Source organism: Anabrus simplex, chromosome 2 (genome assembly GCF_040414725.1).
Source record: "Anabrus simplex isolate iqAnaSimp1 chromosome 2, ASM4041472v1, whole genome shotgun sequence".
In the NCBI taxonomy this organism is placed as follows: domain Eukaryota; kingdom Metazoa; phylum Arthropoda; class Insecta; order Orthoptera; family Tettigoniidae; genus Anabrus; species Anabrus simplex.
This window is the reverse complement of record NC_090266.1, coordinates 929,794,807-929,820,453: the sequence shown is the minus strand read 5'-3', so window position 1 is coordinate 929,820,453 and position 25,647 is coordinate 929,794,807. Positions and strand designations below refer to the sequence as shown.

Here is a 25,647-nt window from a genome sequence, read left to right as displayed (position 1 = left end):
AGTAATAACAACATTCTAACTCCTGATTCACAAGTTAATGACCTTGGTGTTTTATTCAGTTATAACCTATCGTTTAATGAACATATTGAAAATATTTGTAAGAAAGCATTTAAAAGATTGGGTTGCATTACTAGATATTCTTGAGAATTTTCAAACTTAACTACCTATCGATTGCTGTATGTGTCTATGGTACGCCCTATACTAGAATACTGTACACCTGTCTGGAACCCTTCTCATCAGACCTCTATCCATAGATTAGATTCAGTACAACATAAATTTCTTCGTTTATATTCATTTAGAGCAGGATTCTCATATGATAATGTTGATTATACATCCTTACAATAGTCCTTAAATATGCATAGCCTGTCACAACGCCGTGAATTATTGGATACACTCTTCATTTTTAAATTGCTTCATTCCTTGGTGAATTGTCCAAAACTCCTTGCAAAAATTAACGTACATGTACCAGACAGACACACAAGGTTCAAGAATACACGGTCTACAAATTGGCATAGAATTAACTATGCATTCAATGGGCCAATTGAATGAATGTCAAGATCTCTAAACAAACTGGATATTGATATATTTAACTGCTCATTGTCGAAATTGAGAAATCACTTACATAATCTCCAAATCTGACTATTACTTTCCTGTGATTACTTGTAATATAACCTGTGTATATATCTGTACATATTTTTCTACTTATACTCCAGTGAACTTTCTTTTTAGTGTGTTTTGTTTATTCTTCTCTACTGTTATGTAAAATGGTATTACCATTAATAAAGTATTAGTTTCATAATAAGTTGTAAGTTAATGAGATAGTTATTTCTACTAAAAGGTATATTGCACAGTACATGTGTGTTATTGTTGTATTCTAACATAAAAATATTTGTATGTGGTCTAATGTGCGAGACATTTGCCTGCTAACATCTTTTATCACATCATTATTATTGTCATTGATTTCTTCATTGTCTGGCTTTCACTGTGCAGTTCATGATGTATGTTTATGACTTGTTTGCAGTCAAATTTACTGTTTGTGATATGGTCCAAGAACCCAGATGAGTAAACTTATAAATAATGCTTTTGTACAGAATATTCACCCAGATAAGAATAAGTTAGTTGTAATACACTTATTCAAATATTCCCAGTAAAGAGGTGATTTATGTCTTAAAACTCTTGGATTATAGACATCGTACTAATAACAAATTACGTCTTGACTAGTGGCCAGGTTTTAGGGCTTGTGTTTCATATTGCACTTATTTTGGTCTCAGCTCTTTATATACCATACGCGAATTTTGGATTCACTGATGCCGTGAAATAACATCATAATAACCAAATAGGGCATAAACACCAGCATTGTAATAGCAAAAAGAAGGGCAATCTTGTATGTTCGTTTGTTTCTTTTCACTAAAACATTTACATGATTACAGGGTATAGATTTGTTTGGTTCTAATGCTTTGTTTTATGTATAACAAAGTAATGCTTGTAACATATTTTGTAATAGTCAGTCATTAGTACTAAACATTGTTCATGGTTATATAAGAAGAATAACAATTTAGAACTCAGACGGCAGGCTTTTGACAACATCTGTCGGCATACATGTTTCCATATGAGAACGTTATTTCACACAATAACTGCTGATGATATACTATCAGGCTTATGCTCATAATTACTGAGATGACATACAGATCGCAGTACGAAGGAATCAGTCTCAGGAATCTCACGAGTGTTTCGAGATCTTTGATGTCAGTATCGAGAATCTCGAGCGAGAGCATTACTTATCACTACATGACAGATCTCCACTCTGTCATCCAATGAGCTCTAACTTGACACCACAGAAGTCAAAAATGGCATTGATTCAGAGTTAGTGCCACAAACACTACAGGATGTCTGGCATGGACCTGTCCTTCAAGTAATTGATTTGTTACAGTTTGCTGTGTCAATCACATGCTAACTAAATTTATAATGGCCGCTGTAAATGCAGTATGATCCACAACAGGTATGCAGTGAATATGGCAGTCTTCCCCCTCCATAGTGGCCCATGTGTAGCCAGACCCCGGTCTTCTTAAGAACGTGCCTTCCCGTGACCAGTGTTGCCAACACCGATGCACTATGGACATAACCCTGCCAAGTCTTTCTGCAATATTGCAGAAAGAACATCCAGCTGCATGTAGCCCTATTACAAGGCCTTGTTAAAACTCAGCAAACTACTGATAATGCGTTCTTCATCTTACATTAACAACGGACGATGACAACTGCTCACAAAGTGTACAGCATGTATTTGAAGTAAACTTGCTTGCAAGGTCATAGGGTTGCTACTAGCACCACTCTTCATCGACTAGTGCATAAATTTGAATAGACGTCATTTTTCAGATATGCAAACCCCACTCCCAAATTTCTTTCTAGCACAACTCCTTCCTGACAATCTTACAGAGGCCATTTGAAAGGCACGAAGGCCTGTAACTATCCAGAAGCTTTGGATCTTTACCAGACTTCAGAATTGGTATTACAATTACCTCACACCCCTGAGATGGAAATACTCCCTCACACCATATTCTGTTGAATAGGGTGAGAATATCCTTGAGACATCAGTCACTGAAATGTTTAAGCATTTGATTGTGGATTCTGTCCGGTCCAGGAACCACGTCCCTGCACAGCGTGAGTGCACTCTGCAATTCCCACTCCGCAAAAGGTGCATTATAGGAATATGAAGCACTAGAGGCAAATGACAAGTGATGAGCCTCTGCTTCATGCCTGATAGGCATAAATGCATGGTTGTAGTTCCCAGAGCTGGATGTATCAGCAAAATGTGACACAATGTGCTCTGCAATGACTGAAGGAATCGTAACTATATCTCCTTTAATGGAGAAACAAGAGACTGAGGGAGTGTTCTGGACTCTGACAATATGGCAGAGTTTTGTCCACACTTGTGATGATGGAGTATGTGCTGTCATGGATGATGCATACTTTCCCACGTAGCTTTCTTACTCTCTTGAACCAAGAAATGGGCTTTAGCATGGAGGCGCTTGAATGCAATATGGTTGGCCATCGTAGGATTCCGATGATAATGCTTAAAAAGCCTGTCGTTGATCACTAGAGCCCGGATTATATGTAGAATAAAAATAAGTAGTATGTTGGGCCTACATTAATATGTAGATAAAATTGTCAAAATATGTAGTTAAATATGTAATAATTAAAAAATATGTAACTTAATATCTAAGTTTTATTTGATGTATTCTTGTACACAGAAAAGGAAACAAACCCCCCAAAAAGTTAAAAGTGCAGATGTTATTCAACATCTAATTTTCATTTGGGAGCGCAATTATTAACTAATTTTGTTCCAAATTTTCAGCGGTCATCGAATGCCTTCTGTCTGTTAGGATGTTCTTATATATAAGAAAACCTTTCACTTCACATGAAGTCACCGACGTGTATTTCAAATAAGGAATGATACTGGAAGATACATTCTCATTTTCAGGGAGTTGCACCCAATACACCCATACTTTGTCTTTGTCTCTTTCTCTGTAGTAGCACTGACATGTCATTGACCCACACTCCAAGCTGTACCGTTACTTCTTAAGGGATGTACAAAACATCAACATAGCTAAGAGATGCGTTCTTTGATAGAATACTTCACCTTATAGTATTAATTTATTATTTTCAGATGTTAGACACATACAGACCTTTTAAACTATTTTCAAGTGTTTAATTAAAAACTTAAATCGATGTAAAATTAGTTTTAAAAAATTGTGTTTTCCTTCAGATGCGCAATATCCTTCAAAATATTTAAAATATGTAATACTTTTGCAAGTTATGAATCTCATTCCGTATTGACGGTTATCACTTTACAAAAGAAAATATGTAATACTTATCAAAATATTTATTATGAATCGAAATATGTAACTTTAAACTCCTGGAATAATGGTTTTTTTAGTGTAATTCGCTGACATTTTAGCTTTTCTTGTAGCTACATATATGGGAACAGACACTTTACATATAATCAGGGCTCTAGTGATCACGTATAGCTACTGCAATTTTGTCAGTCCAACATGGGACTTGTTTCTGGTGATGGATGCCGAACAAAGAAGGTATTGTCTCCTCTGCAGCAGCCAGAATTCAGCTGTAATAGAAGATACGTGGTCATCCACAGATACCTAGCACTTCTTCAGCCAACACTGCGTGATTTGTAAACTCTGGTCAATTTGACTGTCGAAGTATCAAGCGCTTCAGTACTTCAGACTGTCTTTGATTCAAGAAAGCAAAAAATATCGAGAAATGGTCACTATCACATAGGCTATCGCGTACTTGACACTGTGACAGGGGAACTAGAAAACGGCTGCACAAGGTGGCATCAAGGTGGGAGAATGTGTCATGTGCGCTAATGAACTGAGTAGGTTCCCCTGTATTGAGCACACAAAGATCGAATTGGTTGATCAATTGCTTAACAAGCCTCCCCCTGGCTTAGGATGATGGAGAACCCCAGAGGATGTTACGGGCATTCACGTCACCAAGAAAAAGGAAGGGAGCAGACAACTGAGTGCTCAAGTCTTGGTTTACATGCATGTTAAGACTGTAGTCCAGTGGAAAGTACATGTTGCACACCACTGTCATTAAAGGCAACGGAGCACAAAATGCAACTGCACCCAACTGAGTTAATAGCGGCACATCTTCATTGGAAATGTCAGAACAGACTAAGGTACAGACATCCCCAGTCGCTGAGAAATCCACAGCTACTCGGTCCTTGGAATACACGTGAAATCCTCTCATAATCCTTTTGTGTACAGGATTCAAACGAAATTCCTGCCGACAGACTATGTAGGCCACATCGACGGATATCAATTGACATAATTCAGCTGGTGACATGTATAACTATTGCAGTTCCATTGCAACAGTGCCATTGTATGAAAGAGTAATGCAACAAAATTAGTACAATTGCCTGAAATTTTTTCGTCCAGCTATCTGCAAACTTCTGCCGTCATTTTTGTCATCTCTATCCACGATGCTGAGTGAATCAGCCTCCATTTTCTCCTCAGATGAGAAAGGGAGAGAGAGAAAGATGGTGACTGAACACTCCATGGATGGAGAGCAGTCTGATGAGAAACAGTGGGCCGTCTTCCTGGCATAACTAGGTTACCCAGAATGGGATCGAAAAAAAGGGTGCCAAGGCCTCTCACTCTTGCCCACCATTTCGGTATTGTTTGGAGGAGAACTAGCAGGTGGTTTGCCAGTCATCTTCTGGGATATGTTGACCTACGATCGGGTTGGAGATGGCTTCTTCTCCAACTATTCAGTGGAGCGCTGGGGCTTCCCCTTTTCCTACTGTTTTCTTCTGGGAATTGGTAGGAGGGCTGGAGAACATTCCAGCCCTAGCTGGGGAAGTCTTTCCGCCCGCCCTGGTGGGGGAGGACTTCCCAGCTGACTGTGGCTGGGAAGGGCCCTTCCCAGACATCGTCGGCAATAACACACTTTGTGGCTTCCCAGAAGGTACAGAGTCCTTCCTGCATCTTCAGTTTCATTACTAACTCCATCTTGCTCGTAGGCTGGACTTATAAATGGTTGTTGTGTACTTGGTGTTGGTACAAAATTCTGTCACGTGATGCATACTTTTGTGATCTTTTCAGCAAAGGAGACGGAGAACTTCGGAAGAGCCATGGATTTGAAATTTCTCAAGGAGTCTCGATAAGATAACTTATCCAGACTTTTGATCTCCTGCACATTCTCCTCATCCCTGAATGTGGAACTTTGAGATTGGGATATGCACACCTGTGCAATTGACGCACACAGGTAGTGATGTGCACTGGACACCATCATGCACGTCTCTTCGACACATTTTACAGGTCGCTGAACCTTGAATTCGCAATGAGGTATGGCCAAATTTTTGGCAACAGTAACACCTCATTGGTGCTGGAATGTACGGGTGCACAGTCAAGCAGTACACTGAAACCTTCATCCAATTTGGCAGAATTTAGGCTTCAAAGGTCGGGATTAAAGTGCCTGTATCGAGGAGCTTATCACCAACGCACCTCTTTAACCTCCTCACATCGGTTACACCCGAAGGTTTCTGATTATGTTATTAACGGAAGCCTTAATCAAATCCCTGTGGAATATAATTCTTTTGCAGGAATTCAGGGATTTGTGCTTCTCGATGTTAACCTCTACCTTTCTGAACATTTTGGCTTTGAGTAGCAGCCCGGACTGCTCAGGCATCGATGTTTGATCAGTACGGATCAGTCACAAAGTCTTTCACATCTTGTCAACTTCACCACAAACAATTTCTTGAGACACATTACTAATTAGAAAGGGACTCTCATCTAAAGAACTCTTTCCTTCGTTCCTGGAAGCAACCGAGAATCAAGCAAGACGTTCGTCACTTTCGTAATCAACCGGAAGTGGAGTGTATCTCTTGCACTTTCTAGCCTTCCAGGGTGTTGTTCTGAGGGTGCCACTTCGTGGAAAACAAAAAGGGGAGAGTTCCATTTTTGGTCCCTTGAGTAGCTAGGAAAATAAAAAGTCAAACTTCGGCAGAGCCTCCCATGCCTAGGCAAGGCTGTCACTTCAGAGGTCATCCAATATATGTAGGTAGGCCACTAGCGACTACTCTCCCAGTAGCAATGCATCACCTCGCCATAACCCATAACTTGTGACTGGGAGAGGATGAAACCTTCACACACATGCACACATTCAGAAAATGAACATTCTACCAGAAGGAGAAGCTGGCTGGACAGTCAGAGAAAATAAAATTAAGGTGGTTAGAATAGAAAGGAAAGAAATGGAAATGAAGGAAAAAGAGCACAGACACCTCTCAGGCAACTCGGGGGACACCTTGTAAGTCTGGCCCTACTCCGGGGCTAATACAGCATGGGTAACCCTGAGCTGGCACAGCCCTTGGGATCAAAGAGCTCACAAGACCCCACACCGACGTCAAGATCTTGATGAGAGCTCACAAGCCCCCACACCGACGTCAAGATCTTAATGATGATGCGTGTTGTTTAAAGGGGCCTAACAACTAGGTCATCGGCCCCTAATGGTATGAAATGAGATGAAATGGAATGGCAAATTAAAAGTCCAAAATCCTCCACTGACCAGTATTCAAAACGTGAGGACAAAGAATGATGGATATGAATTTAAAACAAACAGTGGATCCAACCCGCAATGTCTCGCATTCACAGAAACTGACATGAAATAATAGTATTACTTACCAAGAGACTGCGTCTATAGCTTAATAACGAATCAATGATGCTTTTAGTCTAAAGGGGTCCAAAATCCTAGTCATCGGCCCTTCATACTGGTACTTATCGCTAGAAAAGTAGAACCATGGTATTTGTCATGGTGCGGTACTAATCAAAAGTAGTGTAGACTCGTGGTATTCCACACAGTATGGTACTACTCACAGGTAATGAAATTCGCACATGTAATACAGACCTATGGTGTTTTGCACATTGCGGCGCCATTTACAGGCAACGCAAACCTATGGTGTTCATCACATAAGTGAACTAACCACAGGAACTCACGCTATCCCGTGGTGTTCCTCATATAATGGGTACTATAATGGGCAAGCCAGAACCATGGTGTCACTCATATAATGGTACTAATCACAGGTACTGTGAAAGCTGGCACCGAACTCTTTTGCTACTAATCATAAACCAATTTGGTACCTAACATAGTGGTACTACACGCAAGTAAAAGCGACCCATGGTGTTCCCCGCTTGGTCGTACTAATCACAAGTAGTTTCCTGGTTCTAATTCAATCATCCCTTTTAGTTGCCTCTTACAACAGGCAGGGGATACCGTGGATGTATTCTTCATCTGCGTCCCCCACTCACAGGGGGTGAAGTAGAAAGGAATTGGTCACCCCACTGCAAGTAAACTCCAGTTCAGGATGGCTGAACAGCGGCCCCTGGACTTAGTGGGGGTATTGACTAGGTTACCAACATCCAGGTTTGGACAAGGTACCTGGTTGACTCTTGACAATCAGGTTGGTGCATCACATGACAATCTGGGAAATAATCATGTAATCACTTGATGCTTGGTAAGTTCAAATCAGCTTGGCCGCTGATCACTCAGTTCCCTTGGAGCATCCAGTTATTGGCTGCTTACTTCTCCTGGAGCTTGCAGTGTAATCAAATGGAGTTGGCTTGTCACAGTAGAGCGGGTGGCACAATCATGCAATCACCTGATGGCTGGCAGATTAAAATCAGCTCCCTTGGAGATTCCAGCTTATTCAAATGGAGTTGGCTTGATTTTAAATTACCTGTGATGAGTACTCATGCGTGAGGCAGGCCAGGAAAACACCAGCATGTTTATCATAATGAATCTGAGCATAGGAAGTTTGTGCACACACATGTTGAAAGTTACGGCAATGCATGCACATCATACGCCTATATATACAAACTGGATTGTCTAAAATAATTTATTTTTGGAGCTATAATCCCCCACTACAACCAACAACCTTTTCCCTGGTAATCTTATCATACATTAACTACAAACCTACTCAATAGTACTGTTACTGTTTTTCTCTTTCTGATCTGAAACTGCACTATAGAGCATTCCAACCTTAAATTGGAGTACAGCAGTAATGGGATAATTCCGTCTCTTTCTTTCTCCCATGTTTTGCGGGTAGCGCTGTCCTACTCTAATGCAGCGGGTTTGCCAAATATCCGTGAATCAGTATGTTATCGGTTAAAATGGGTGAATATCGTGTTATGTGCAGAATTTCAAGGCGCATTTGATGCTGTTAACAAAAAAAAATGTAAAAAAAAGTAATTTAGTGTGAAAATGGTAATATAATGGAAAGTTTCGCCAAATGCAAAATCTTCATTGCATAGAACTTATCATGCCATAACTCCTATTTTATATTAATTATTTTGCTAATTTTTTCACTGCTGGTAAATAAACATTTCAGCTCGATGTAGATAAGTTTATTTTTAAATTTAAATGATAACAAAATGCAGTATATGCGTTTATTTTCAGTCATGTTCAGGGAATTTTATGTGTAGGCAAGAAAAAGTCTTTCCTATTGAATTTGCATGGGGGGTCAAAGCGAGGCAAATGGTCTTCAGATATGGAAGTTATTTTTAAAACAATCCTGAAGTTCCTATCTTGCTTAGTTATTAATTTGTGACAGGAAGAATATCTCCTTGAATTTTGGTTTTGCGCGTGACTCGGCTGGCTGTCTGGCAGGCTGGCTGAAGTACCGGTGATCTCCCAAACATGCGCTTTTAACATTTCCAGACAGTCGCATGCAGTGCAGTGCTCATTTCGTCAGTAGTATGTATAATAGTGATTAAATGCATATCAGTGACATATGTACAATTCTTGAGGGAAAGTGTATTTCGTTTGTGTGGTTCATGAGTTCGTGCTCGTGCGTGGGGATCTAATTTTGAAGAAAATGTGCAGAAGGATCATGGCGTGGTTAAAGCAAAGCAAACGCTCTTCGAATATGGAAGTTATTTTTAAATCATACCTCAAGTCCCTATCTCGCTATCTCTTAATTTATGACAGGGAGAACGTCTCGTTTGTTTACGTTTCACGAGTGACTCGGCTAGCTGAGCTTTTAAATATACTGGCAGCCGTGTGCAGTGGTGTTCATTTAATCAGTATTATAAGATTGATTAAATTAAGATCAGTGATATATATATATAATATTTAATGGCGTGTGGCCTCCGAAGAGGCCGAGTGCAGGTCTTTCCAGTGTTGACGCCGCATAGGCGACCTGCGCGTCTATAAGAATGGGGCCCCTACCTGTGATGAATTCTAATGCTGAAGACGGCACACACACACCCAGCCCCCGAGCCATTGGAATTAACCAATGAAGGTTAAAATCCCCGACCCGGAAGGGAATCGAACCCGCGGCCCTCTGGACCAAAGGCCAGTACGCTAACCATTTAGCCATGGAGCCGGACAAGATCAGTGATAAATGTATAGTTCTTGAGGACAAGTGGATTGTGTTTGTGTAGTCTGTGTAGTTGTCAGTTCGTGCTCGTATGTATAGTTCTTAGTTCGAAGAAAAAGTGCAGAAGGATGTATAATGGATCGTCAAATTAAAAAGAAATGTTCCGTAGGTAAACTCAGGGGAAAAGAACGCAATATTATAATGAGTGTCCTGGATTATTTTTTAAAGACTATGAACATGAGCAGCGCAATTAGTGAAACAGCTAAAGCTACAGGTTGTTCCGAAAGAACAATCTATGCTATAAGGAAGGAACACACACATGGTCCTTTGCGAACTCTCGAAAAAAGAAAAAAAAAAAGAGAAGGACGACAGAAAAATTAAATATGATGAAATTGTTAGAAGTGGATGCGTCGGGTGGTTCACTCTCTTTTATTTGCTAACATACCACCGACATTGAACGTGATTTTGAGTCGCGTGAATGGAGAAGATTCTTTGCCACGATTTTCCAAAACTATGTTGTATCGCTTCTTACATGATATAGGCTTCCGATATTTAAGACGGGGTAATAAAGCAGCTTTCACTGAAACCGATGAAATTATTAATTAGAGGCACAGATATCTCAGGGAGATAAAACGTTTGAGGGCACAAAATAAAGCTATAATTTACACAGATGAATCGTGGGTAAATATTGGGCAGACAGTGATAAAGGAATGGAAGGATACGACAGTGAAAAGTGCACGGCAGGCCGCTTTTGAAGGGGCGAGTTTGGGATTTAGGCCACCGAAAAGCCGAGGACCGTGATTTGCCTTAGTCCACGCGGGTAATGAACATGGTTTTGTTCCAAATGCTGAACTAAAATTTTTATGCCATGAAAACATAAGACAATTGGGCAAATTACGTGAACGAAGTAAAGAAAAATGAAAGAGTTTTGTGGAAAGCAGACGAATTACAGGACGATGTCGACGATGAAAAGTTTTTAATACGACTTTCTTCATCGTCCGGATCATCCTCAAGTTCATCTCCCGAACTCGTTTCATCCAAAGCGGGAACATCAGGCCTTGCAGAAATGTTAGAAGGTGTACGTCCAATGTCTGAGAGCAACGCCAGTGATTAAGGTATGTTGTATTTATTTTACCACCCTACAAATATTAATTTATGAATGAATGAACTTAAAATTACAAAGTTACAAACGAAAAATGTGGAACTGTGACGCCCTGTTTGAGTCACACTCGAGCGTGATCTTCACGAGTCGATTTCGCAACAGCGCGCTCCATCTACACTGTACTGCAATTTAAGGTTGGAATGCTCTATAGTCACCATAATGTTATTCTGTAAAGGTAGCCCTATATAATATACAAATGTTTTAGATAAGAAATGAAAACCTACCTGGGAACCACTCAAACTTAGATCAACTTTGAAGTTTTCTTTTTTGGAAGACTGGGAAGTGTGTATATCCATATTAAGCTGAAACAAAAATTTAAAATAATCATTAGAAGATATTGCAAACGTGCTACCAACTGTATATATCAGATTATTATTATTATTATTATTATTATTATTATTATTATTATTATTATTATTGCAGTTTTAATGGGCTAAACATCAAGGTCATCAGTCCCATATATATCACAGATTATCACCTAGAGATACAGGCTTGTATCTGAGGAACAGTGACAGAAGATAATCTCACCCCATCAGGTTTTTGTCATAATAAAGTCAGCAGATATGGTATCTTAATGGGGAATTTAATCGGTAGTCTGTCTTGCATAACTAGAATTTAAAACAAGACAAGTACCCTTGTTGCTGATAGAAACTGTACTGTCTCTTTTAAAACAGAACTGACATATTCATTTGAAATGTTCTGATGAAATGAAAAGATGGTTACGTATTGGATCTGTATCCCAGGAAACTGAAGTTTGCTTAATAAATATATTTTAAAATAAAATAAAAAATAAATAAAAATGACATAAAGACTCACTTCTAGTATAATTTTCATGTTATATTGATGATAAGAAATTTTAGAATAATCTTAAGTCTTTTACCATCTGTATTTATCTTTATCTTGTTTTAATCTTCCTTTTTCCTGGCTCTCATCATATCACATACCAAGACTGAAGCTATGACAAGATGGCCCCTCAGTGAGTGTTGAAACCCTCTCTCCTGGTGAGGCTTAGAAGCAGAAACGAGCTCATTGGGGGCTGAAAAGAAATAGACGTGAAAAAACAGGTACAGCGAGGGTGGCAGTGTTTGAGGATGTGAAGACTGTCCCTGTCCTCTTGTGTTTTCATGTTTGTGCTTGTATCCTCTTTCTAATGCTCCCTCTTCCCACACTGACCTGTTATTGAGTAATTACTATTAAGGGGGGACATACACCTTTGAACATAGAAAAATCGGGTGTGTTAAACTTTCTTTTCCACAGCAATGGAAATAAATACTAAAAGGAAACTTAGTATGTCAAACATATTATTGCTTAAAAATATGCCTACTAACAGGGAAAGTGGAAAAAATTGTAGATTTTATGGTTGACAAAGATATAGCATTGATGGGAATCAGTGAGACCAAATGAAAAGGAAAAGGTGAGAGGAAACTAAAGAAAGAATACACCTTGTACTATAGTGGAGGAAGAGAAGCCAAAAACTGTGTAGGTCTCATAATTAGAAAAAACCTAAAGGAATACCTAGAATTGGTGGAAAACATAAATGACAGGTTGATTAAGGTCAGATTGAGACTTGTAACTTGTGTAACAGATGCTCCACAAACAGGAAATACAGATACGGATCTAGAGGAATACCTTGAATATCTGGAAAGCCATATACAGGACAAACAAGTTGTGATCATAGGAGACATGAATGCCCAAGTAGGTCAGGAAAGAAAAGAGATGAAGAGATTATAGGTCCACTTGGATATGGGAAGAGAAACAAGGCTGGAGATATTTTGGTAGACTTTTGTAGAAGAAATGAGCTGATCATTGGTAATACATGGTTTCAAAAGAAAAACAGTCAGAAGATAAGATATAGTTGGGATAACAAAATCAAAACTCTGATAGATTACATTTTGGTCGAGAAAGGTAACAGGAAAATGTCGGTAAATGTAACAGCCTCCCAAGTGAATCTTTCGAAAGAGATCACAGAGTTGTGAGAGCTAAGTTAAAGATGGGAAAGATACAAAAGATGACTGAGATTAGGCAGAGAAAGCTAAGGGTGTGGAAATTGCAGGAGAAGGAAATAAATGAAGAGTTCCAGACACACCTTAAAACAAGTATACCACCGGGCGAGTTGGCCGTGCGGTTAGAGGCGCATAGCTGTGAGCTTGCATCCGTGAGATAGTAGGTTCAAATCCCACAGTTGGCAGCCCTGAAGATGGTTTTCCACGGTTTCCCATTTTCACATCAGGTAAATGCTGGGGCTGTACCTTAATTAAGGCATGGCCGCTTCCTTCCCACTCCTAGCCCTTTCCTATACCATCGTCGGCATAAGACCTGTCTGCGTCAGTGTGACGTGAAGCCACTAGCAAAAATAAAAAAAAACAAGTATACCTAAGGAAGACATCAGAAGGGTCGAAGAAGAATGGGCATACTTTAAAACAGTCATGGTGGAATCTGCAGAAAAGACCTATGGAAGAGTATCAAGAAGGAGGAAAGATCAAGAAACGCCCTGGTGGAATGACAGGGTAAAAGATATACTTAAAAGGAAGAAACAAGCTTGGAAAAGATGGCTGAGAAACAGAACAACAGATTGCATAACAGAATACAGGCACTGCAAGAAGGAGTGCTCCAAGGTGGTTCAAAAAGAGAAAAAGAAATGCTGGCAAAAATTCACTGAATCTCTGCAAGAAGATATAACTGGAAGCAAAAGGATCTTATTCCAGTGGGTTAAAAAGAAGGAAAACCCAGGTGAAGGTGCTAACTGCATTAAAAATGAACAGGAGGAAGTGATGACACAGAAGCAGGATATACTGCAGAGATGGGGAAAATACTTCGAACAGCTTTACAATGTGCAAAATACCTCGGTACAAGGAGAAATCGAAGAACCAGATTTAGTGCAGATGAAAGATAAGGAAAACGAGGTGTCCATGGCAGAGATTGAGTGGGCCACTAAAAGAATGAAAAATACATGTATATATACTCGAGCCCTGGCAGGACCTAGTGTTTACAGTCCACTATGTCTTCTGGTATGGGCCAGAGTAATTTTGTTACTTTCATTGATCTGTCTCTGTCTTATACTTGAGTTTGACAATATGAAAGTGAAAGCGATGCTAGCAATGCCATTCCTTCTGCAGCCAGTCCCTGCTATGAATGGTGTGAAAATGTTGCTCATAGGGTCAGTTGGTGCATGCATTTCAGTGGGCTTGGCAGACTGATATGTAATGGCAACTTCTGGCTCGGTGAGGAAAGCAACGGGAAACTACCTCACTCCTCATTTCCCTAGTACGCCTCTTCAGTGATGCCTAGGCCATCTATGACAGCTGATGGCGGAGCTGTTGAGGATCCAACCAGCCTTAGAGCTGAAGACTGAACATACATCTTTCGGCCTTCATACAAAAAAAAAAATTAAAAAAAATAAAAAAGCGCAAAATCATCAAATGCATTGTCCTAGTAATAGCATTGTATGAAAATTGCAAAAGCTGTGTTAGAATCAAAGTGGGTCAAACTGAATGGTTCAGAGTTGAGACAGGCTTAAGCCAGGGAAGTGTACTGTCTTCCTTACTCTTCATTATCATCATGTGGCACACCAACAATCAAAGAAGGGGGCAATCAAACAACTGAAGTCACAATATCGCAGCCCAAGTCTTAGACTGTCAGTGCTACCAATAAAGAGATAAGAGGTGCCTACCAGCATGGTATCACGCCAGCTATGGAGGGAAGGGCCTCAATAAAAACACAAACACAGGATAGGGAAGCGATGGGATCTGGACAAACTAATAGGTCAACGACCATAACAGAGGGTGGAAGGAGTTAAACGGATAGAGCAATTCACTAAAATGACATTCACTGTCACACTCAAGGACCAAGATTTAATACAATATAAGAAAAACAATAAGTCAGTGGGTGGTGCAATTTAAATATATAAAACAAATGAATCAATTAAATTTAAAAAGAAACTAATGACAAGGCTCATATTCAAAGAATTACCACCAAGCGTGGTCATGAAGCTAGAATACCTACAATCTCAACTATTTTAAAAGGTTCAATAATAATTTCTAGAAGAAGTTAACTTCAGTTTTCCCCTTAAACTTGAAGTTCATAACAAATTAGTGTTCGAGTTCAAACCTCTTCACTTTTAAAAGAAGATATAATGTTTTTAAAAAAATGTCATTTATACCTTAGGTGCAACATTCTGGGTACACGCGCCCCTTTTAATTTACCCATTTACAATTTTCCGAATTGTTATTAAACAATTAAAAGCCAACAGGCAATAATACAATAAAAAAATTACATGGTTTGTGTTGTGTGCCCGTCGCAATATCAGCTCTGCACCTGATAGCTCCGCAACACGCCGCAGCCCGGATCTTTCTCGACTCTACGAGGTACTACAGTGCGCTTGCTTGTGACGTCAGCCAGCGCTATAAAAGGACGCTTCATTCCGAGGACTCCACAGTGTCTAACGCCAGATTACACTGCACGTCGAGCACGGAGGCTATCCCTCTTAAACATGTGTATCGACCAGGTGGACTGAAATTCTGGTTGTGAGGTCTCACCTCAAGACACTGCCTCACCTCCCGCTTCCTGTAGCCATATCAAGCCCCGATGCCAGTATTCTACTAGGCTCAGACATTAACATTAGTATTCTGCTAATTGTAAATATTTATGTCAGCTCCTGACAAGCCTACGGCAACTACTAGCATTCTGTTAGTACAAACTTTCGTTGCAAGTTACACTTGTAATTCTTCAAGGCAAATAGTTTTCGACTATCTTGAACTCTCTTACTTGACAGACTATCTCCGCGAGATAGATGCGTGTGTACATAGACTCTCATGTATATAAAGTGTATATTTTCACAGACCCTCAGTCTACAGTAATACTTTCATTAATTGCTTACAAGTGCATCCAACTTCAAGGAAATTTAGTTGCATTTATGTACATATTGTGTAAAAACTTGAAGTAACAATAAATTTATGTTGTGTTTTCTGTACTGCTTCCTTGTATACAACAGTTTGAGATACCTCAGTGAACACGGAAGCGTTTCAAATGAAAACATCTACCCGCATCCCCCCCAACAGAACGATAATGTCCTCAAGTAACATCAGGTGGGCTAAAATTAAATTAAGAAAGAGCCCACGTCACAAGAGAAAACAATGAATGAGTGAAAGAAAACAATTATAAGGTAACACAATAATATTGAAGCAATTAAAACTCATCTCGTGACCCAGTTCATCACACCAACGGCATAAGTACACCACACAACAACGAGTGTCAGCACACCTCAAGTATAGTTACAACACTAACTTATGCTGCGACAATGCACGCTAATGAAACTGTTATTAAGCTAACAAAAAGATGGAAGCATACCACAACAATGCAATAAAATGGAGGGCAGCTTTAGAAAAATAACTATTAATTAAAATTTAAAGAAAGGAAAATTTAATAATAATAATAATAATAATAATAATAATAATAATAATAATAATAATAATAATAATAATAATAATAAAAGAAAAAATTAATTTAAAAAAAGAAGATGGAATAAAATTCAATTCAACCCAAAGCATGCTTCAGTATTCACTTGGGTTTAAAATAAGCAAACATTATATTGTGTTGTTTGAGTCATCAGTCCATAGACTGGTTTGATGCAGCCCTCCATGCCACCCTATCATGTGCTAACCTTTTCATTTCTACGTAACTATTCCATCCTACATCTGCTCTAATCTGCTTGTCATATTCATGCCTTGGTCTACCCCTACCGTTCTTACCACCTACACTTCCTTCAAAAACAAACTGAACAAGTCCTGGGTGTCTTAAGATGTGTCCTATCATTCTATCTCTTCTTCTCGTCAAATTTAGCCAAATCGATCTCCTCTCACCAATTCGATTCAGTATCTCTTCATTCGTGATTCGATCTATCCATCTCACCTTCAGCATTCTTCTATAACACCACATTTCAAAAGCTTCTATTCTCTTCCTTTCTGAGCTAGTTATCGTCCATGTTTCTCTTCCATACAATGCCACGCTCCACACGAAAGTCTTCAAAAACATCTTTCTAATTCCGATATCAATGTTTGAAGTGAGCAAATTTCTTTTCTTAAGAAAGCTCTTCCTTGCATGTGCTAGTCTGCATTTTATGTCCTCCTTACTTCTGCCATCGTTAGTTATTTTACTACCCAAGTAACAATATTCATCTACTTCCTTTAAGACTTCATTTCCTAATCTAATATTTCCTACATCACCTGCCTTCGTTCGACTGCACTCCATTACTTTTGTCTTGGACTTATTTATTTTCATCTTGTACTCCTTACCCAAGACATCATCCATACCATTCAGCAACTTCTCGAGATCTTCTGCAGTCTCAGATAAAATAACAATATCATCGGCAAATCTCAAGGTTTTGATTTCCTCTCCTTGGACTGTGATTCCCTTTCCAAATTTCTCTTTAATTTCCTTTACTGCCTGTTCTATGTAAACATTGAAAAGGAGAGGGGACAAACTGCAGCCTTGCCTCACTCCTTTCTGGATTGCTGCTTCTTTTTCAAAGCCCTCGATTCTTATCACTGCAGACTGATTTTTATACAGATTGTAGATAATTCTTCGTTCTCGGTATCTGATCCCTATCATCTTCAGAATCATAAATAGCTTGGTCCAATCAACATTATCGAATGCCTTTTCTAGATCTATGAATGCCATGTACGTGGGTTTGTCCTTCTTGATTCGATCCTCTAAGATCAGACGTAAAGTCAGGATTGCTTCACGTGTTCCTACATTTCTTCTGAAGCCAAATTGATCTCCTCCCAACTCAGCTTCAACTTGTTTTTCCATTCTTCTGTAAATAATACGTGTTAAAATTTTGCAGGCATGAGATACTAAACTAATGGTGCGGTAGTTTTCACACCTGTCAGCACCGGCTTTCTTGGGAATAGGTAAAACAACATTCTGCCGAAAATCGGATGGGACTTCTCCTGTCTCGTACATCTTGCACACTAAATGAAATAACCTTGCCATGCTGGTTTCTCCTAAGGCAGTCAGTAATTCAGAGGGAATATCATCAATTCCAGGTGCCTTGTTCCTATTTAGGTCACTCACAGCTCTGTCAAACTCTGACCTCAAAATTGGGTCTCCCATTTCATCAGCATCAACAGCCTCTCCATGTTCCAGAACCAAATTATCTACATCTTCACCTTGATACAACTGTTGGATATGCTCCTGCCATCTTTCTGCTTTGTCTTCTTTCCCTAGAAGTGGCTTTCCATCTGAGCTCTTAATATTCATGCACCTAGATTTCCTTTCTCCAAAGGTTTCCTTGATTTTCCTGTATGCAGCATCTACCTTTCCAAGGACCATACAGCCTTCGACATCCTTCCACTTCTCCTTCAGCCATTCTTCCTTAGCTACCTTGCACTTTCTATAAACTTGATTCTTTAATCGCCCGTATTCTTTTCTGCCCTCTTCATTTCTAGCGTTCTTGTATTTTCGTCGTTCATCAATCAGGTCTAGTATCTCCTGAGTTATCCACTGATTCTTAGTTGATCTTTTCTTCCTTCCGAACATTTCTTCAGCAGCCCTACTGACTTCATTTTTCATGACTCTCCACTCTTCCTCTATAGTGTTTACTTCAGCCTTTTTATTTAGTCCTTGTGCAACATATTCCTTGAAACAATCCCTCACACTCTTTTCTTTCAACTTGTCTAGATCCCATCTTTTTGCATTCTTTCCTTTCTTCAATTTCTTCAACTTCAGATGGCATTTCATGACCAACAAGTTGTGGTCAGAGTCCACGTCTGCTCCTGGGAAAGTTTTGCAATCCAACACCTGGTTTGTGAATCTCTGCCTAATCATAATGAAGTCTATTTGATACCTTCCAGTGTCTCCAGGTCTAGTCCACGTATACAGCTGTCGTTTGTGGTGTTTGAACCAAGTATTGGCAAGGACTAAATTATGATCAGTGCAGAATTCAACCAGCCGACTTCCTCTTTCGTTCCTTTGTCCCAATCCAAATTCTCCTACTGTACGACCTCCTCTTCCTTGGCCTGCCACTGCATTCCAGTCTCCCATCACAATTAGATTCTCATCACCTTTTACATATTGTATTAAATCTTCTATCTCCTCATATATTCTTTCAATTTCTTCATCATCCGCTGAACTAGTAGGCATATAGACCTGCACTATTGTGGTGGGCATTGGTTTGGTGTCTATCTTGACGACAATAATTCTTTCATTATGCTGGTCGTAGTAGCTTACCCGCTGCCCTATTTTCTTATTCATTATTAAACCAACTCCTGCATTTCCCCTGTTTGATTTCATGTTGATAATTCTGTAGTCGCCTGACCAAAAATCCTGTTCTTCCTGCCAACGTACTTCACTTATACCAACTACATCTAACTTTAGCCTATCCATCTCCCTTTTCAGATTCTCTAACCTACCACAACGATTCAAACTTCTAACATTCCACGCTCCGACTCGCAGAATGTCAGTATCCATCTTCCTGATGATCGCCCCCTCTCATGTAGTCCCCACCCGGAGATCCGAATGGGGGACTAGTTTACTTCCGGAATATTTTACCCGGGAGGAAGCCATCATCAGTACATCATTCATACAGAGAGAGCTGCATGTCCTCGGGAGGTAGTTACGGCTGTAGTTTCCCGTTGCTTTCAGCCGTGTAGCAGTATCAACACAGCTAAGCCATGTTGAGTATTATTACAAGGCCGTATCAGTCAATCATCTAGGCTGCCGCCCTTGCAACTACCGAAAGGCTGCTAGCCCCCTTTCGATGATCCATTCGTTAGTCTGGTCTCTCAACAGATACCCATCCGATATGGTTGCACCTGCGGCTCGGCTATCTGCATCATTGGGACAGGCAAGCCTCCCCACCGCGGCAAGGTCACATGGTTCGCAGAGGAGGACATTATATTAATTTTAAATATTCAGTCGCCTTTATGATGCTGATTATACAAACAGACTACTCACAATTTTATTTGTCACAGCTCCTGTTCAAAGAGCAGATCGTTATAAAACCACACGGTTCTCGTGACGTAGAAGTATGTCCTTTCAATTTAAATTACTCACTAGCCCAAATATAGCATAACAGGTTGGGCATATCTAAATTGGCAGAATTCAATAATGTTAACCACAAGAAACTTCAGTTCCAATGCCTTAACGTGGTCGTAAGTGCAAATGGATCTTCAGTCCACCAAAAAAATAATTAATGTCACATGGCGAGCAGACATGCTGGATTGCTTAAAGCAGCATACTGATGAAGTGTCACAGAATAATATGGCCTAAACATTTTGTATGGTATACAAGGTTGGACTTACCCACGGTGCTTGAGGCCTCTTCACAATGTAGAAATTTTACAACTTACAACAATTGTGGCATAATTCTCATGTATTATGGCATGCTTCGATGGTGAAAGGAATGGTCACATTAAAACTTTAAAATAAGAACTGCACACGAATAATTTTGTATCAACCACCCACCACCAACAGTAATTCAACTTGCGTCGAAAATACATATTAGGGTGGTTTGAATACACATACAGACTGTTTGCTGGCCATTGTAACAGGAGTCCTCACCCAAGACATCTTTTCTTAAGCGAAGCTGGCTCACAACTCGGTAATAGCAGCTTACGCCAGAGCGCACTGCAGAAAACAGTCAACAGCCAGTTGGTGAGCCAACCAGTACCAACTTCATAACGACAAAGCTCCACAGTATATTCAATGGTGAGGGATCAGCCCACCGTTATTTTACAATTTACACCAATAAGAACCCTAAATGTACAACAATTAGCTATCGCAGAGTCGCATTACATTGGGCAAAGTTAAACAATAGTTTCTTTTCACTTTTTTTTAAAATTCCACACGAACTGATTTTGGTGTAGCAGTAAGTCCACACAGTATCCATAATTATACCGCTACAATCATGGATAGAATTCTACATAATATCAAGGAGAAGATGATTGGCGAGCAAGTAAAGTCTATGCTCTTTGCTGATGACATTGTAGTTTGGAGAGATAATGAAGGGGAAGTACAGACACAAGTAAATTTATGGAATGAGGAGATAAGAAATTTTGGAATGAAGATTAGTACTGCACAATGCAAGACTTTGATAATGACAAGAGGTAACAGAAAATCCAGTGGGGTTATAAAAATAAAGGAAATAAACTTCTTGAAGGAGTGAAAATGTTTAAATATTTGGGCAGCATGACGTCACAAAATGGAAATTTGGATGGAGATATTGATTTAAGAATGCAGCAGTCTTCAAATTTCTACCAGTGTGTGAGAGACATTGTATGAAACAAAGATGTGCCAATGAAGTGCAAGAAGGTTTTATACTCGTCCTATTATAAACCTATACGGACATATGCTTCAGCAGCCTGGACATTGACTAAGCGGAACCAAAGTAAGATACAAGCAGCTGAAATGAGGTTCTTGAGGAGCATACAGGGAAAGACAAGACGAGATAGAATACAAAATGGGGACATGTCTAACACCCCGCCTAATATTTCTTCCCCTAAGTCCCCTACCTGCCCTTCACAACAGCTTCTCCATACGTATAACACAAGGAGTAGAACCACGAAAGATAAGACACCGTAATGTAACAAGTACCACGAGGTTTTGTAGTAGCAGTCAAAGGGATGCACCATCATTCAAATATTGTGAAATAAGAAAACATATCAACACCTCAAGATTTCTGGATTGACGTCCCTTTTGACTAAGCCATCATAAAAATGTACTACTGCCAATGTAAAATCTGATCGTCAAAACTAGACTAGTTCGATGAAACTACCTAGCATTTTACCATTCACAACTAATATATTACAAAAGCAAGCCTCAAATTAATACCTGAAGCAGAATTCTAACGCATCCAAGATTTTAATCTTCAGACAACAATAAATTTTTACATAAATTACAACTCAAATTTTAACACAAGAAGTCAATTAACAATTGTTTTTAATATACTAGAACTTGAAAAAAAATTTAGCCAAATTTTCATCATTATGAAGATATTACTGTGTTTTGGACGTCAATGTCATTAGAATGAACAAATATTCCAATTTTAGTATTGTCATTCATATTGTTAAACTGTCCATGTGTTCACAAATTCTTATGTTTATGTATTTTACACTTAATTTTAGAATTATAATTAAGCACAAATTTGTCAAATGCAAATTAACAATGACAGGCCAAGCAGGCATTAATTTTTGGTAAACCGGGCGGGTTGGCCGTGCGCGTAGAGGCGCGCGGCTGTGAGCTTGCATCCGGGAGATAGTAGGTTCGAATCCCACTATCGGCAGCCCTGAAAATGGTTTTCCGTGGTTTCCCATTTTCACACCAGGCAAATGCTGGGGCTGTACCTTAATTAAGGCCACGGCCGCTTCCTTCCAACTCCTAGGCCTTTCCTACCCCATCGTCGCCATAAGACCTATCTGTGTCGGTGCGACGTAAAGCCCATAGCAAAAAAAAAAAAAAAAAAAAAAAAAAAAAAAAAAAAAAAAAAAAAAATTTGGTAATGAGACAAAGTCTCTCACAGTGCATTGGCACTGCCGGTGGCTCCAAGTAGCCTACGCAGTGGCCTCCACGGTATGCACTAGCCATACATCTTGGTGGGTGTGCTAGGTACCAACTGATGATACCAATATAATGGTCCGTTATTGGACATTATAAATTTTCCAGCTAACTCATTCTTGGTTGATTTGTGTTTACGAGCTAGAAGACAGCAGGAATCATGAATTATGGGTACCTCGAATGATCCCGTAAAACGAGTACAGATATGTAGAACACGTATTTTAAAACAGGAGGTGCACGCATAGACCGGGAGCATGGTACTGTATAGGCTGGGAAGTGGGCGTCATAGGTCAAGTGTCGCAGTAGCTCACAAGGCAAACGGGTGGGGAGATATGTGATAGTTGACAGTGCTCGGGGTAGGAGGTCCGAATCCCACATAGGAATTTTTTTAAACAGCCAGTTGCCTGGGATGTGTAAGGTTGCATATTTGATAGCTTCCAAGGACTGATTTATTTATTTGACCCTGTAAAAGACTATGTATCATTGCATTGGGTATGATGCTGGGTTGGACGAGGATGAGGAGACGATGGCTTGTGGCTAGTTAGCTACGTCATACATGTTCCTAGCTTCGTAGACCACCGGTAGCTCAAATTATGCCCCAGTGGAACGATAACAACATGCGATGGCAGGTAAGTATGCAGCCACGCGAACTCCCCTCCTTCGAAGCAATTCACAACACAAAGATTATTCACTGCCTCGAGATTTATTCTAGCGACGAGTATGTGGATATGTTACTTATCTATGGAGAAGCTAAACAGAATGCATAGCAGGCATAATGCCTGTACCAAGAACGTTATCCCGATAGATGACAACCGACGGGCATGACATTTCGGAGTGTGGAAAGACACCTGCGGGACACTGCATCCCTGGGTAAGACACAGCCTGTTCGCGATCATATCGTGACGTCTGCTGACAATGAAGAGGTCGTGTTTGACGCTGTCCGGCATAACCCTCAGACTAGCACATGGGCCATTGCACAAGAGACGAACACCAGCCAAAAATCTGTTATGCGGATATTGCATACCCAACCGTTTCACCCGTACCAACTGCACTTACACCAGAAGCACCATGGTCATGATTTTGATGCACGGGTGGCATTCTGTCAATGGATTATACAGCATGTGGACACTGATCCTGCTTTTCTAGCAACTCTCTTATTTACAGAAGAAGCACGATTCCACAACAATGGAACCATTAACTGCCGTAATATGCATTACTGGAGTGTGAATAATCCCCACTGGGTGAGACAGACAGCTTTTCATGTACAGTGGGGCATGAATGTATGGTGTTGAAACATGGGTGATCACCTCATTGATCCCCATTTCTTTGAGGGACATCTGACAAGCCAATGCTATCTGCGGTTTCTCCAAGATGAACTACCACCATTTATGGGACATGTGCCACTCCTTGACCACTGTAGGATGTGGTTTCAACATGTTGGAGCTCCACTGCATGTGGCGGTGGTTGTCCGGAACCGTCTCCATGTAACATTTCCTGATAAATGTATAGGAAGGGGAGGACCTGTCTCCTGGGTGCCAGATCACTCAATCTTATGCCCCTGGATTTTTTTCTGTGGGGCCATGTACAACAACTGGTGTGTACTGTACACAGGAGCCGGCCAGTCCTTGTCACCTTGGATAGATCATCACCGAAGCATGCCGATCCATTTTGCCAGAGATGTTGCAGAAGGTCAGACGGTCCTTACAACATCGCGTGCAGCTCTGTATCGACCATGGAGGTCATCAGTTCGAGCAGGTGCTGCGTGGATAACTGAAATCCTGTCAGAGGTTTCCTAGTCTCTAACAACCCAGCTCCATACCAACGACCCTATTCAGGGCCAAATAAATAAATCAGCCTGTGAAAAATACTGGTATGAAGTATACAACCTTGCCACATCCCAGGCAACTGGCTTTAAAAAAGTACTTGCATGGGACTTGAACCTTCTAACCCTCGAGCACTGTAAGCTAGCCATGTGAGCTACTGTGACACTTGACCTACGGCGCCCACTTCCCACCCTATACTGGCCACAGACCATCATCTCCACATCTTTGTCCAACCCAGCACCATACATACCCAATGCAATGATACATACGGTCTTTTACAGGGTCAAATAAACAAATCAGTCCTTGGAAGCTATCAAGTATGCAACCTTACCACATCCCAGGCAATTGGCTGTTTAAAAAAAAATTCTTATATGCGATTCGAACCTCCTACCTCAAGCACTGTCCACTATCACATATATTCCCGCCTGCTTGCCATGTGAGCTACTGCGACACTTGACCTACTGCGCCCACTTCCCAGCCTATACAGTACTGTGCTCCTGGTCTGTGCATCCACTTCCTGTTTTAAAGTACATGTTCTGTGTATCAGTACTGTTTTACGGGTTCATTCGAAGTAACCATAATGAATTAATATTGGCACTCATTATTCCTGCTGTCTTCTAGCCCGTAAACACACATCTCGTTCTATTGCCCCGGTTTAGGCAGAGGGACCGATGACTTTCAGAATTGTAGTAGGCCTAAATGTGAAGGGATGCATAAAACTGGATCGTAAGGGGCTGGTGGACCACCCGATATAATCCAATCAGCTAAGTACTCGTAAAAAGATTATCACTGTATATTATCAAATACCTCTTCAATGTGCAAGAATAAGGCTTTTCGTCTTGTTCCTGCTGAGCTGAGTAGTTCAGATGGTAGAGCCTTCCGAGCTCAAGCTGGCGGGTTCAATCCCGATTCAGTCTGGTGGTATTTGAAAGTGCTCAAATAAAACAGCCTCAGGTCCGTAAATTTACTGGTATGTAAAAGAACTCCAGTAGGTCAACATTTTGGCACCTTTCTTCATTCTGATTCTTATTTCCTATATAATTTCACAATACAGGATATGATAAATTTCACTGGAAGTTGAATTTCAACAGAAAAATACAGATAACTGAAACATATGAAGCTTGAATTTGTAAAGAAAACAGTACAAACAGAGTTTGAGATACAGGAATATTTCCATAACATTATAATACCACTCATATGCAAAACAATCTAACTATTCCT

General features: G+C 40.1%; 1 protein-coding gene across 1 annotated transcript in view; it reads right to left on the bottom strand.

The window, feature by feature from the left end:
- LOC136863193 (centrosomal protein of 131 kDa) overlaps positions 1-25,647 on the bottom strand; it is a 253,612-nt gene that overhangs the window by 195,910 nt on the left and 32,055 nt on the right. Inside the window, exons 3-4 of the mRNA XM_068226334.1 lie at positions 11,941-12,090; positions 11,279-11,359 (exon numbers count right to left, since the gene is read on the bottom strand). Coding sequence (XP_068082435.1) covers positions 11,279-11,350 — 72 coding nt within the window. The 5' untranslated portion in view covers positions 11,351-11,359; positions 11,941-12,090. The remainder of the gene's footprint in view (positions 1-11,278; positions 11,360-11,940; positions 12,091-25,647) is intronic.